This window comes from Chelon labrosus (assembly GCF_963514085.1).
Source record: "Chelon labrosus genome assembly, chromosome: 12".
Taxonomy (NCBI): Eukaryota; Metazoa; Chordata; class Actinopteri; order Mugiliformes; family Mugilidae; genus Chelon; species Chelon labrosus.
In genome coordinates this window covers 24,289,938-24,303,891 of record NC_140345.1, presented here as the reverse complement: position 1 = coordinate 24,303,891, position 13,954 = coordinate 24,289,938, and the positions used below count along the sequence as shown (strand labels likewise).

The window sequence follows — 13,954 nt, the reverse complement described above, 5'->3', positions numbered from 1 at the left end:
GTAAAACTTTTTCCAACTTATTCTTTAATTAAGTTAAAATTACCTTAATGAGAGTCACTTTTAAGATAAAGCTCTTACGTTGCTTTTGGAGTTTGATGAAAGCCAAAATCACCAGTTTTTGAAGTGTTTGACCATGATTTCGGTGGGATGTGCTACATTATTACATCAATTTCATTCTAATTGAGTAATACAGTTAAGGCCAAATCCGAACTCACCTAAACACACGGTGGCGAAAGAGCTAAATAAACAGATTTGGTGGAACTTTATCTCCATCTTGAATGAAGTCTGTTTAACTGGTAACTTTAGATCGTTGCCAGCTCTCAGACAGAAGCTTACAGAAAACATCCCTTCATATTATTAAAGATATTATAAAAAAGTTGGTCATTTTTTTATTTCCTTTATAGATATCATATAATGTCCGTGGAAGCTGGTTCCATCATGAACCTGGTTGTTGGATTGTCAGATAATAAAGACACTTTTATTCAATTACTTAAATTAAGCCTATCATATGATGTTATTCCTCAATATTTTGTGTATTGTATTACATTTAGATTTTTACTACATATCTTGATTTATCATTGTACTGTTTATGTGTGTTTATAAAAATACTCAGCACTATTTCATCTTTTTTTAATATCTGTTTTCCGTGTTATTGTTTCTAATTGATCTAAAATCTAACTGATTTTCTAATAAATAGTTTGCTGTGTTTAAACAAGTGACAGTAGTGAACAGATTGTGACAGAATGTGTTCCCCCTGTTATAAAGTTGCCATCATGTTTGCCACCGGGCTTTATTTTCAACTTACAGTTTCGGTGTATAGAGGTTTATTTATATTTTTATAATATACACGAGTAAAACACTTATATTCCCTCGGGCATACTCTTTTCGTTACGCATTTTACATTTACCTCGTTAAGTTATCTTGTTGTTAGCTTGCTAGCTGCTACGTAAACGTTCTGAACGTAAAGCGTTTTGTGTTTACGACTTCATCTGTCGTAACGCCGCGTTCACGAGTTACGAGCGGAAGTTATTATTTCTTTAAGTTTTGAAAACATGACCGGTAAGTCTTCCTTGCACGCGTTGTTTTTTTTAATTAATCCGCCAGTTATTGAATGGGAATAGTCAAATTACACGAACAGATCTGATTGGACTGAAAAGGCCGGACTTAATCTGTAGTATTTCTGTTCAAATGCTGAAATGACAACACTGGAAAGTATCGTTTTTACTAAAACGATTTAATTATTGTCTTATGAAACTAATGTAGCCCAGACAAAGGCTACTGATTCACTCTTAAAGCAACTATGGGCCACTAATACATAGAAAACACACTGTTGTTTGTGTTTGAAGCCATTGCTGAAGCGTATCAGTCCTTTAAATGACTAAAAGTTGTTTCTGTTGCAGCTTTAGAAGACCTGAGCACGTTTTTGTCTTCCACTGCTGAGAAGTGTGTGTTCTGTGGGACCGAACAACTGGCCGATGAGGAGCACCTACGAAACAAACACCTCAAAGAGGCTGTCTATTTCTCGGATCAAGGCAAAGGTATGACACAGTCACTATACTGTGGTTAATCAGTGCAGCATGTAAACACAAAACAAAGTGTTGGGGAAATAATTTGTTATTTTGTTTCCACAGAAAAGTTTGTGGTCGCTTGCTTCTGCAAGGATGCATCTACAGATTCTAAAAGGAGTCATTACCACTGTCCTTTCTGTGAATATCGATCAGCGAAGTTCAATTTCAAGTACCACTTGCAAGTTATACACGGTGAGACTGTGTTTTTTGAATATCAGTATGCCAGGTATTAATACATCTAATCTATGTGATGCCCTTAATGTGACTCTTTTTGATCTGTATTTACAGGGATTACTGTTGAACAGAACAAAGGTATGGCATTACACTCTGTTTCAGAATGATGTAGCTGTGATCAGATTGTTTTTATTGTCTGGTCCTAGGTTACACTGTGACATCAGCTTGTGGTTAGGCCTGTCAAAAATTGCTTAAGGAAAACATTTGCTCCTGCAGATTGCAGTAATACGCCCTGTAGCATCAAAACTGCCAAAAATCCCCAAAGAAAAAGCAAAAGACGAAGAAGAAGAAAGCAGAAACATGCCAGCAAATTGTCTTGTCTCTATTGTGTGTGTTTGAGGCCGTTGTCAAAGCTTATCAGTCCTTTAAATGACTAAAAGTTGTGGCTGTTGCAGGTTCCCATCCAGCTTTTGAAGATCTGAACACTTTTTTATCTTCCACTGCTGAGAAGTGTGTGTTCTGTGGGACCAAACAACTGGCCGATGAGGAGCACCTACGAAACAAACACCTCAAAGAGGCCGTCCATTTCTCAGATCAAGGCAAAGGTATGACACAGTCACCATTGTGGTTTGTCAATGACTGTAGCATGTAAACAGAAAACATAGTGTTGGGGAAATGATCTGTAATTCTTTTTTTTCACAGAAAAGTTCGTGGTAGCTTGCTTCTGCAAGGATGCATCTACAAATTCTAAAACAAGCCATTACCACTGTCCTTTCTGTGAATATCGATCAAGGAATTTCAAATTGAAGTACCACTTGCAAGTTATACATGGTAAGAATGTGTTTTGTATTGCCAGTATGGGAGATATTAGTACATCTAATCCCTGTGATGCCCTTCTTATGACTCTTTTTAATCTGCATTTGCAGGGATTACTGTTGAACAGAACAAAGGTATGGCATTACACTCTGTTTCAAAATAATCTAGCTGTGATCAGATTGTTTTTACTGGCATGCTAAACTAAAGAAGAAAGCAGAACCATAACAGCAAATGGTCTTGTTGTATATGTTTGAGGTCATTGCTGAGGCTTATCAGTCCCTAAAATGAGTAAAAGTTGTGGCTGTTTCAGGTTCCCATCGAGCTTTTGAAGACCTGAACACGTTTTTGTCCTGCACTGCTGAGAAGTGTGTGTTCTGTTGGACCGAACAACTGGCCAATGAGGAGCACCTACGAAAAAAACACCTGAAAGAGGCTGTCTATTTCTCAGATCAAGGCAAAGGTATGACACAATTGTGGTTAATCAATGAATGTAGGATGTAAACAGAAAACATAGTGCTGAGGAAATGATTTGTTATCTCTTTTCCACAGTAAAGTTTGTGGTAGCTTGTTTCTGCAAGGATGCATCTACAAATTCTAAAAGGAGTCATTACCACTGTCCTTTCTGTGAATATCGATCACTATCAAGGAATTTAATTTTTACAAAACACTTGCAACTTATACACGGTAAGACTGTATTTTAGATCATCAGTATTCCAGGTATTAGTACATCTCATCTCTGTGATGCCCTTAATGTGACTCTTTATGGTCTGTATTTACAGGGATTACTGCTGAGAAGAAGAAAGGTATGGCATTACACTCGGTTTCAGAACGATGTAGCTGTGATCAGATTGTTTTTATTGACGTGCTAACTTCTTAAGATAATATCTTCACAACGTCTGCTCCTAGACACCACCATGAAAAACCAAGCAGGGCAACAAACAACACCTGAGTCTCACTACATTGTCTGAACAGATGCACTCTAATTTGACATTAAAATGAACTTTCAATGAGATGCACTTACTTTTGCACCAACCAGACATGAAATATTGGTTCATTTTATGGAGAACTTTTAGGGGTGCACTGTTGTTGTTGTATTTTTTTAACCCCATTTGATATTAGAGTATAAACCTAATGTGTCCCTTGTATTTTTCACAGGGGAAAAGGACAGAAGCCTCTCAGTGGACAAAAACACTCGTGACAGGAGCCCTCACATCAAGAGTCCTGCTGAAAGCCTGTTTCTGTGTCCACACTGTGATTCCACCTTCAGTGAAGCAGACCATTTAAGCAGACACCAGAGTGAAGCGCACAGCTTAAGCAGCACATCCATGAAGTGCATTGATGGCCAGAATGGTTCAAAAAACATGGCTGGTAAGTCTTGCTGGCACACTTTTAGAAATTTGCAAGTAGTTTTTTATTTTTATTTTTTTTACTGATCTGTTAGTTATGGAACGGGCAAAGTTAGTTTTGTCCAGACTTCAGTTGCAAAATTTCTGTTCAGATGTTGACAACGCTGACAAGTATCAATTTCCTGATTAATAAGATTTAACTTGGTAATTAAGATATTTTGGGCCAATTAGATTTGACTGCATGGAGGTTAGGCTACATCAGAAATGGTCTTGTTTCTCTCGTGTGTGTGTTTGAGGTCATTGCTGAGGCTTATCAGTCCCTTAAATGAGTAAAAGTTGTGGCTGTTGCAGGTTCTCATCAAGCTTTTGAAGACCTGAACGTGTTTTTGTCCTGCACTGCTGAGAAGTGTGTGTTCTGTCGGACCAAACAACTGGCCAATGAGGAGCACCTACGAAAAAAACACCTCAAACAGGCTGTCTATTTCTCAGATCAAGGCAAAGGTATGACACAGTCACGATTTTGCAGCATGTAAACAGAAAACAGTGTTGGGAAATGATTTGTTATCTCTTTTCCACAGTAAAGTTTGTGGTAGCTTGCTTCTGCAAGGATGCATCTACAAATTCTAAAAGGAGTCATTACCACTGTCCTTTCTGTGGATATCGATCGTTATCAAGGAATTTAATTTTTACAAAACACTTGCAACTTATACACGGTAAGACTGTATTTTGGATCATCATTATTCCAGGTATTAGTACATCTCATCTCTGTGATGCCCTTAATGTGACTCTTTTTGGTCTGTATTTACAGGGATTACTGCTGTGAAGAAGAAAGGTATGGCATTACACTCTATTTCAGAATGAATGAGACCGTCCTGGTCCAGATGCAGCTACAAGGACATTTGTCCATGCCACTCTGTCACATACACCATGGTTGTTCAGTGTTCTTCTGATGGTGGATTCATGAACATTAACATTAGCCAATGTGAGAGAGGACTTTAGTTGCTTAGAAGCTACCCTGGGTTCCTTTGTGACCTCTCTGACTATTAATCGTGTTGCTTTTGGAGTGATCTTTGTTGGTCGACCGCTCCTGTGGAGGGTAACAGCCGTATTTAATCTCCTCCACTTGTTCGTAATCTATCTGACTGTGAATTTATGGATTCCAAACTCTTTAGAGATGGTTTTGTAACCTTTTCCAGTCTGATGAGCAACACACAACTCTTTTTCTGAAGTCCTCAGGAAGCTCCTTTATCCGTGTCATTATACACTTTTTGAAATGTAGAACTTTTAGGGGTGCACTTTTTTACCCCATTTGATACTTGAGCATAAACCTAATGTGTCCCTTGTATTTTTCACAGGGGAAAAGGACAGAAGCCTCTCAGTGGACATAAACACTCGTGACAGGAGCCCTCACGTTAAGAGTCCTGCTGAAAGCCTGTTTCTGTGTCCACACTGTGATTCCACCTTCAGTGAAGCAGACCCTTTAAGCAGACACCAGAGTGAAGCGCACAGCTTAAGCAGCACATCCATGAAGTGCATTGATGGACAGAATGGTTCAAAAAACGTGGCTGGTAAGTCTTGCTTGCACACATTTAGAATTTTTTTTACTGATCTGTTAGTTACGAAATGGGCAAAGTTAGTTTTGTCCAGACTTCAATTGCAATATTTCTGTTCAAATGTTGACAACGCTGACAAGTATCAATTTCCTGACTAATAAGATTTAACTTGGTAATTAAGATATTTGGGCCAATTAGATTTGACTGCATGGAGGTTAGGCTACATCAGAAATGGTCTTGTCTCTCTCGTGTGTGTGTTTGAAGTCATTGCTGAGGCTTATCAGTCCCTTAAATGACCAAAAGTTGTGGCTGTTGCAGGTTCCCATCGAGCTTTTGAAGACCTGAACACGTTTTTGTCCTGCACTGCTGAGAAGTGTGTGTTCTGTCGGACCAAACAACTGGCCAATGAGGAGCACCTACGAAAAAAACACCTCAAACAGGCTGTCTATTTCTCAGATCAAGGCAAAGGTATGACACAGTCCCGATTGTGCAGCATGTAAACAGAAAACAGTGTTGGGAAATGATTTGTTATCTCTTTTCCACAGTAAAGTTTGTGGTCGCTTGCTTCTGCAAGGATGCATCTACAAATTCTAAAAGGAGTCATTACCACTGTCCTTTCTGTGGATATCGATCGTTATCAAGGAATTTAATTTTTACAAAACACTTGCAACTTATACACGGTAAGACTGTATTTTGGATCAATATTATTCCACGTATTAGTACATCTCATCTCTGTGATGCCCTTAATGTGACTCTTTATGGTCTGTATTTACAGGGATTACTGCTGAGAAGAAGAAAGGTATGGCATTACACTCTGTTTCAGAATGATGAGACTGTCCCAAACAAGGACATTTGTTCTTGCCACTCTGTCACATACACCATGGTTGTTCAGTGTTCTTCTGATGGTGGATTCATGAACATTAACATTAGACCAATGTGAGAGAGGACTTTAGTTGCTTAGAAGTTACCCTGGGTTTCTCAGTGACCTCTCTGACTATTATTCGTGTTGCTTTTGAAGTGATCTTTGTTGGCCGACCACTCCTGTGGAGACTTAACTCTCCTCCACTTGTTCGTAATCTGTCTGACTGTGGGTTTGTAGATTCCAAACTCTTTAGAGATGGTTTTTTAAACTTTTCCAGTCTGATGAGAAACAACAACTCTTTTTCTGAGGTCCTCAGGAAGCTCCTTTTTCCGTGTTATCGTACCCTTTCACAAACATGTGTTTTGGAGATCAGGCTGTGATACCTGACTTTTTTTTTTTTTTTTTTTTTAACCAAACAGGGCAACAAACAACTCCCGAGTCTCACTACATTGTCTGAACAGATGCACTCTTAATTTTACCTTGAAATGAACTTCCAATGAGATGCACTTACTTTTGCACCACCCAGATATGTAATATTGGTTCATTTTAAGCAGAAATGTAGAACTTTTAGGGGTGCACTTTTTACCCCATTTGATATTTGACTATAAACCTAATGTGTCCCTTGTATTTTTCACAGGGGAAAAGGACAGAAGCCTCTCAGTGGACAAAAACACTCGTGACAGGAGCCCTCTCATCAAGAGTCCTGCTGAAAGCCTGTTTCTGTGTCCACACTGTGATTCCACTTTCAGTGAAGCAGACCATTTAAGCAGACACCAGAGTGAAGCACACAGCTTAAGCAGCACATCCATGAAGTGCATTGATGGCCAGAATGGTTCAAAAAACACGGCTGGTAAGTCTTGCTTGCACACATTTAGAAATTTGCAAAAAAGTATTTTTTTTACTTTTACTACATTGCTGAGGCTTATTCAAGGATTTAAGACTGAAAGATCTTTTTAATTGTCAGTTCTCTATTCTCGGGACGTACAAAAGAATCAAAAAACTGTTTCTCAACATCAAAGAAGCAGGACAGATATAAAATAAACACTCTAGAAAAATGAAATCAACCTATGTGCACGGTGGCGATAGTGCAATAAAATAGCAGCCTGTTGAAATGTTCATGGACAGTAGTGCAAATGTACAGTAAGGTGCAGGACAGATTGCAGATTGTAATATAGTGATGAAGTAGCTTAAATGCAAAAACAGATGAAGTAGAGTCCTTGTGTGTAGGGGGCGAGGTAGTGGTCAGAGTTCAGCTTCCTGACAGCCTGGTGAATGAAGTCAGTCCCTTAAATGACTAAATGTTGTGGCTGTTGCAGGTTCTCATCGAGCTTTTGAAGACCTGGACACGCTTTTGTCCTGCACTGCTGAGAAGTGTGTGTTCTGTCGGACCAAACAACTGGCCAATGAGCAGCACCTACGAAAAAAACACCTGAAAGAGGCTGTCTATTTCTCAGATCAAGGCAAAGGTATGACACAGTCACGATTATGGCTAATCAATGCTGCATGTAAACAGAAAACATAGTGTTGGGGAAATGATTTGTTATCTCTTTTCCACAGTAAAGTTTGTGGTAGCTTGCTTCTGCAAGGATGCATCTACAAATTCTAAAAGGAGTCATTACCACTGTCCTTTCTGTGGATATCGATCGTTATCAAGGAATTTCATTTTTACAAAACACTTGCAACTTATACACGGTAAGACTGTATTTTGGATCATCATTATTCCAGGTATTAGTACATCTCATCTCTGTGATGCCCTTAATGTGACTCTTTATGGTCTGTATTTACAGGGATTACTGCTGAGAAGAAGAAAGGTATGGCATTACACTCTGTTTCAGAATGATGAGACCGTCCTGGTCCAGATGCAGCAACTGTCTCATAGACCATGGTTGTTCAGTGTTCTCCTGATGGTGGATTCATGAACATTAACATTAGCAAATTTGAAAGAGGACTTTAGTTGCTTAGAAGTTACCCTGGGTTCCTTTGTGACCTCTCAGACTATTATGGGTCTTGCTTTTGGAGTGATCTCTGTTGGTCGACCACTTCTGTGGAGGGTAACAGTCGTCTTAACTCTCCTCCACTTGTTCGTAATCTGTCTGACTGTGGATTCCAAACTCTTTAGAGATGGTGTTGTAACCTTTTACCGCTGACATGAACTTCCAATGAGATGTACTTACTTTTGCACCACCCAGATATGTAATTTTGGTTAATTTTATGCAGAAATGTAGAACTTTTAGGGGTGCACTGTGGTTGTTGTATATATATTTTAGTTTTACCCTATTTGATATTTGAGTGTAAACCTAATGTAGCCCTTATATGTTTCACAGGGGAAAAGGACAGAAGCCTCTCGGTGGACAAAAACACTCGTGACATGAGCCCTCACATCAAGAGTCCTGCTGAAAGCCTGTTTCTGTGTCCACACTGTGATTCCACCTTCAGTGAAGCAGACCATTTAAGCAGACACCAGAGTGAAGCGCACAGCTTAAGCAGCACATCCATGAAGTGCACTGATGGACAGAATGGTTCAAAAAACGCGGCTGGTAAGTCTTGCTGGCACACTTTTTTTTTCACTGATCTGTTAGTTATGGAATGGGCAAAGTCAGATTACATGTAATAATGTGATTAGACTGAAGATTTTGTTCAGGCATCAGTTGCAATATTTCTGTTCAGATGTTGACAACGCTGACAAGTATCAATTTCCTGACTAATAAGATTTAACTTGATAATTAAGATATTTGGGGCCAAATAGATTTGACTGCATGGAGGTTAGGCTACATCAGAAATGGTCTTGTCTTTCTTGTGTGTGTGTTTGAAGTCATTGCTGAGGCTTATCAGTCCCTTAAACGACTAAAAGTTGTGGCTGTTGCAGGTTCTCATCAAGCTTTTGAAGACCTGAACACATTTTTGTCCTGCACTGCTGAGAAGTGTGTATTCTGTCGGACCAAACAACTGGCCAATGAGGAGCACCTACGAAAAAAACACCTCAAACAGGCTGTCTATTTCTCAGATCAAGGCAAAGGTATGACACAGTCACGATTGTGTAGCATGTAAACAGAAAACAGTGTTGGGAAATGATTTTTTAATTTTCTTCCACAGTAAAGTTTATGGTCGCTTGCTTCTGCGAGGATGCATCTACAAATTCTAAAAGGAGTCATTACCACTGTCCTTTCTGTGAATCTCGATCGTTATCAAGGAATTTTAATTTTACAAAACACTTGAAAGTTATACACGGTAAGACTGTATTTTGGATCATCAGTATGCCAGTTTATAGTACATTTAATCTCTTCATGTAACTCTTTTTGATCTGTGTTTACAGGGATTACTGCTGAGAAGAATAAAGGTATGGCATTACACTCTGTTTCAGAATGATGTAGCTGTATTAACATTTCCATGATGTCTGCTCCTAGACTTCACCGTGACATTATCTTCAGGATAGGGCTGTCAAAAACTCCAACTCCAACTTTTTGCACTGACCTTGGCTCAATCTGTAGTTTTGGAAATCAGGAAGTGCAGCAGTAACACTGCGGAAAGCAAGCAGAGTCTCAAGAGCATTTTTAGTAAATACTACATTTAGACCTTGCATCTGCATCAGATCACAAGTGACCAGCTTAGAGTATAAGTGCGAACACACCCAGAGTGATCCTATCTCAGTCTTCATTTCACAGTGGTCTGGGATGCATCAGACCGGAGTAATTTGCCAGTGTGAACACAGAACGCGTCCTGAGTCACATTAAAGACCGAATGCTCAACAAGGGTGCCCCTTACGCAACTTGAGTTTTGCCTCATTCTGTCAGAGAAACACAGAAAAACACATCACCGCTATTATAAATGATTGCTAGAAAAGGAAAAGGCACAGTAAGTGATTTCATGGTTTGAGTTATAACCTGAGCTTTGTGCAGGTCTCTAAAATAACTGTATTCTTAATGAATTAATACATCAGAGCGGACGTAAATCAATCATAATGCACATGATAGCAGGGAGTGAGAGGGACGTCACAACTTGTTCCAGAATATGCATCATGTCCCCATGTTACGACGCACTCACAACAAACAGTTCTGATTGCGGTAGTGACCCGTTAGAGACAGACGCACTTATAATATTCTACTGCACTGCAAATGATCATGGCGTTTATTTCTATTATTTACATAGAGCATTGAAACTGAGGTCAAATCTCAAGTGCTGGCTGGGGAAGCATATGGAGATGCTTTTTAATGCCAGGTGTGTACATGGGTACTTAAAGCTGGCCATTTGTGATCGGATTCCCGAGGTTGAGTTACCACCAGATAAAACACACGGCTGAGAGTGGGAGCTTTCTTAGCAGGTGATACGTTGACTCCAGCCTGACTCTAGACTCCAACCTTTAATGATATCATTCTGTGTTGTGTTGTCTGTGTTTTTGTTGTCATTTGATATTCGAGTGTGTCCTTGAGTAAGTAAACTAACATAGCCCTTGTATTGTTCACAGGGGGAAATTACATCACACACTCAAGGGGCGAAAACACTCGTGACAGGAGCCCTCACACCAAGAGACCTGCTCTCGGCTTGTTTTCGTGTCCACACTGCGATTCCACTTTCAACGCGTCGAACAATTTGAGAAGGCACCAGAGAGATGTGCACGATTTAAGCAGCGTCCCCATCATCTGCGTCGATCGCCACAGCGGTGTATTTGTTACGCCTCGATATGACCACGGCCCCCTCTTTCCCATCCATGTTATAAAATCGACAAGCCCGCCGGCCTTTGGCTGTGAAATTGACAGCTGCCAGGAGTCCATGAAGGCTGGAAGATTATCAGGAAACCCATCCAAAGAGTGTGAACACCTCATGAGGACACGATATGTAAAGTCATATACACCACCTGCCACGCTGACACTGGAGTCTTTGAAGGAGATGGAACAGAAAGAACTTATTACAAAAGAGTGGCGTGAACAGTGCGAGTTATTACATGGCACTGCAGTTGAAAATGGAGTAGACACGGTTTACCCTATTCTTTACGGGGATATGGGCTACTCCAAGAGAACGATGTTTTTTTCAGTGTACACCGACAAAAGCGACAGCTGGTGTAAATTTGGTCGCACTCGAGTCAGCTTTGATTCGGCGTCCGGAAAGTGGAACTGTCAGTGCGGAGAGGCTGTGAAATCACACGGGTGTCTCCACCGCATGCTGTCAATGTGGTGGATCTTCCAGGAGTCGCCACGTGTTCTGCTGCCAGACTTGGACGCTCTGAGAAATGCCCTCAATGGCTTGGAAACCGAAATATTCACGTGAAAGGCTAAAATGACGGAGAGGTCTGTATATTTATGTGCACAAAAGGAAAATGCCACTACTCCACGTCCTTCTAGCGGAGCTTAGAAGTTGGGACAAGGATCTGCCCACCTGCTTCATCACGAAAGAAGCATACTGCCCTTATTACACCTTCATCAAAAAGGGCATTTATCAACTCCTTTGGATCTCAGAATTGTATGAATCGTGCCTAAGATCGTCCATAATTTGTGGAATGTTTTGGTATCCAAAAAAAACAAACTGTAACCAAGGCAACTGGACTAAAAGACTGGTGGTGTTTTTGGATTTGTTCCCAATCAGAAACTCACACGACTACGGTTTGTTAATGACCAAATACTTGCCTGTAATCGGAGAAAACTCCTTTCCCCCCCCCCTTTTCCAGTGAATGGTCCTCTAACGACCCCACTGTCTCAAGGTTTGATTGGGCGTGAAACGTTTTGAGGACGGATGTTGATGGCAGATTATATCTCAGTCCATCTCCCCTCTTCAGAAAAAAAGGCTTTTCCAATCTGACATAGTTGTTTTCCTTCACTCCTCTTTCAAATCATCCATCTTCTCTGGCTATCACGTTTAAGTTGTTGTCCTTAAAGGAAAACAGGATCAATACAGCTTCCTCCACTTACAGGTAAGTACCTGGTCATTAATAGAGCATAGTCAAGCCCCATCTCCCCATCAACCGGTCATTTAGAAATGAAAAATCTACTTGGATGACTGGAAAAATGTCTTCAAGAAACCCAGCAAGTCCAGTAGACCTTGTCACAGCTTGGTTTTTGGATATACCATGACCTGGGTGCCTGGGAACCTTCAGACAGAATGATTGGACGTCATGTCGAGGTGATCTTGCCCTCTTCTTTATGCAGGTTTTCCCCTTTTTTATATTAGACAGCGGGGTAAGATCTTGTGTTTTGGTTTTATTGTATTTTATTGAGTTAGGTTAGTTTGGTTCCTTCTGTATGTAGATGTGTTGTTTTTATTATTTTGTCCTTTTTCCACCTTATGGTCTGTTTGACAAGTTGTTAATAAGACCTTCCATTGATTGGTTTCTGTGGCTGCTTGGAAAAAGCAGGAAGATGGGTGCTTTGTCCTCTGGCCCCTAGACAGAATACAACAATAAAAACAAAATAATGTCTCCTCTTTCTGTCTGTCTGACTGCCGCCCATTCATAATGCCTCACCTGCTCTGTGATGTAAATATCGAGACATTCACTGCTTTCTTGTATTTTTAAAATTGTCTTAATTGTACCCTAAATTACCAATAGGTGTTGTTTTCAAGCATTGTCCCCCTCTGACAAGATCACTTATGTTTCCATCACCTTTTGGTGTACATCACATAGATTGTTTTATTATATATCATGGTTACTGTTGCTAGTTATATGTATATATATGTTTGACAAAATCAAGTGAACATTTCTATATTTGGACATTTTTTTTTATTGTTTTCTAGAACAAAACTGCACATGTTATAAATCTTTATCTTGCTGACAGATTTCAAGTTCACGCTCAGGTCCTATCGTTGATTATTGTTGACACAAACTAGAACGTTAGCTTTGACATACCAGCTGGGTCTGACACCCTCCCTCAAGGTATGAAGAGAGGCAGATGTCCCTTTTTTTCCTAGGAGATTAGGTTCTACGATTCTAAATTGGCAGTAGGTGTGAGTGTGAATGGTTGTCTGTCTCTCTGTGTCAGCCCTGCGATGGAGTGGCGACCTGTCCAGGGTGTACCCCTGCCTCTCACCCTATGACAGCTGGGATAGGCTCCGTCCTAAGCGGGTATAGATGATGAATGAATGAATGAATGACTAGGTTGTACATTAGTTTGCAGTTCTCATCACTGCAACTCAAGCCATCGCGTATGTACTGTAAGAGGTAATTGTGTTTTGGGGGAATCCAGAACCCGTAGAGGAGAGGTTTGGCAACTCACTTCAATGATGAAGTGAAACACCTGAATCCACCAGTCCAGGAAGAAAGACCTTTTCTCACTCCTAGATAACTCCAGGAAAAAGGACATTTCAAGACGCTACCTTTCTCATCAACACACAAACTCTACGGCCAAGTACCCCCATGGAAACACAGCCTCATTTCAGTGTCACACAGTCCAAACTTGATGGCTTCCTCTACAGAGGATGGTGCTCTCCCCTGTCCTATATATACACCCTACCCTAAGTCATATTAATTGGTGCTACAGTGTTAAAAGCTCTATCCATCTTTCTTTTTATTGTTCTGAGAAGAAAAATTGCGCTGTCCCTTTAAGAAAGAATTGAAAAGTCTCGAGTTAAAAAAAAAAAAAGAATGAGATGAAAGTTTGCCTTGTTGTTTGTTCTGGAGGCGCAACTAAATAAATTACAGACTGACATCTA

The 13,954-nt window shown here is 40.2% G+C and overlaps 1 protein-coding gene across 3 annotated transcripts; it reads left to right on the top strand.

Annotated features, from left to right (window-relative positions):
* Nucleotides 1-979: 979 nt before the first annotated feature.
* LOC311497070 (uncharacterized protein) lies at nucleotides 980-13,742 on the top strand. Of its 3 annotated transcripts, XM_084557185.1 has the most exons (27): nucleotides 980-1,059; nucleotides 1,401-1,538; nucleotides 1,632-1,760; nucleotides 1,857-1,880; nucleotides 2,198-2,347; nucleotides 2,445-2,573; nucleotides 2,669-2,692; nucleotides 2,869-3,018; nucleotides 3,108-3,242; nucleotides 3,338-3,361; nucleotides 3,714-3,926; nucleotides 4,256-4,405; nucleotides 4,483-4,617; nucleotides 4,713-4,736; nucleotides 5,260-5,472; nucleotides 5,776-5,925; nucleotides 6,003-6,137; nucleotides 6,233-6,256; nucleotides 6,957-7,169; nucleotides 7,636-7,785; nucleotides 7,877-8,011; nucleotides 8,107-8,130; nucleotides 8,644-8,856; nucleotides 9,186-9,335; nucleotides 9,413-9,547; nucleotides 9,633-9,656; nucleotides 10,782-13,742. In XM_084557185.1, the coding sequence occupies exons 1-27, from the start codon at nucleotides 1,053-1,055 to the stop codon at nucleotides 11,579-11,581; spliced, it is 3,798 nt and encodes a 1,265-aa protein (XP_084413311.1). In that variant the 5' UTR covers nucleotides 980-1,052; the 3' UTR covers nucleotides 11,582-13,742. The 3 variants fall into 3 exon arrangements, with proteins under 3 accessions (XP_084413311.1, XP_084413313.1, XP_084413312.1); XM_084557187.1 differs by lacking the exons at nucleotides 4,256-4,405; nucleotides 4,483-4,617; nucleotides 4,713-4,736; nucleotides 5,260-5,472; XM_084557186.1 differs by lacking the exons at nucleotides 5,260-5,472; nucleotides 5,776-5,925; nucleotides 6,003-6,137; nucleotides 6,233-6,256.
* Nucleotides 13,743-13,954: the final 212 nt, after the last annotated feature.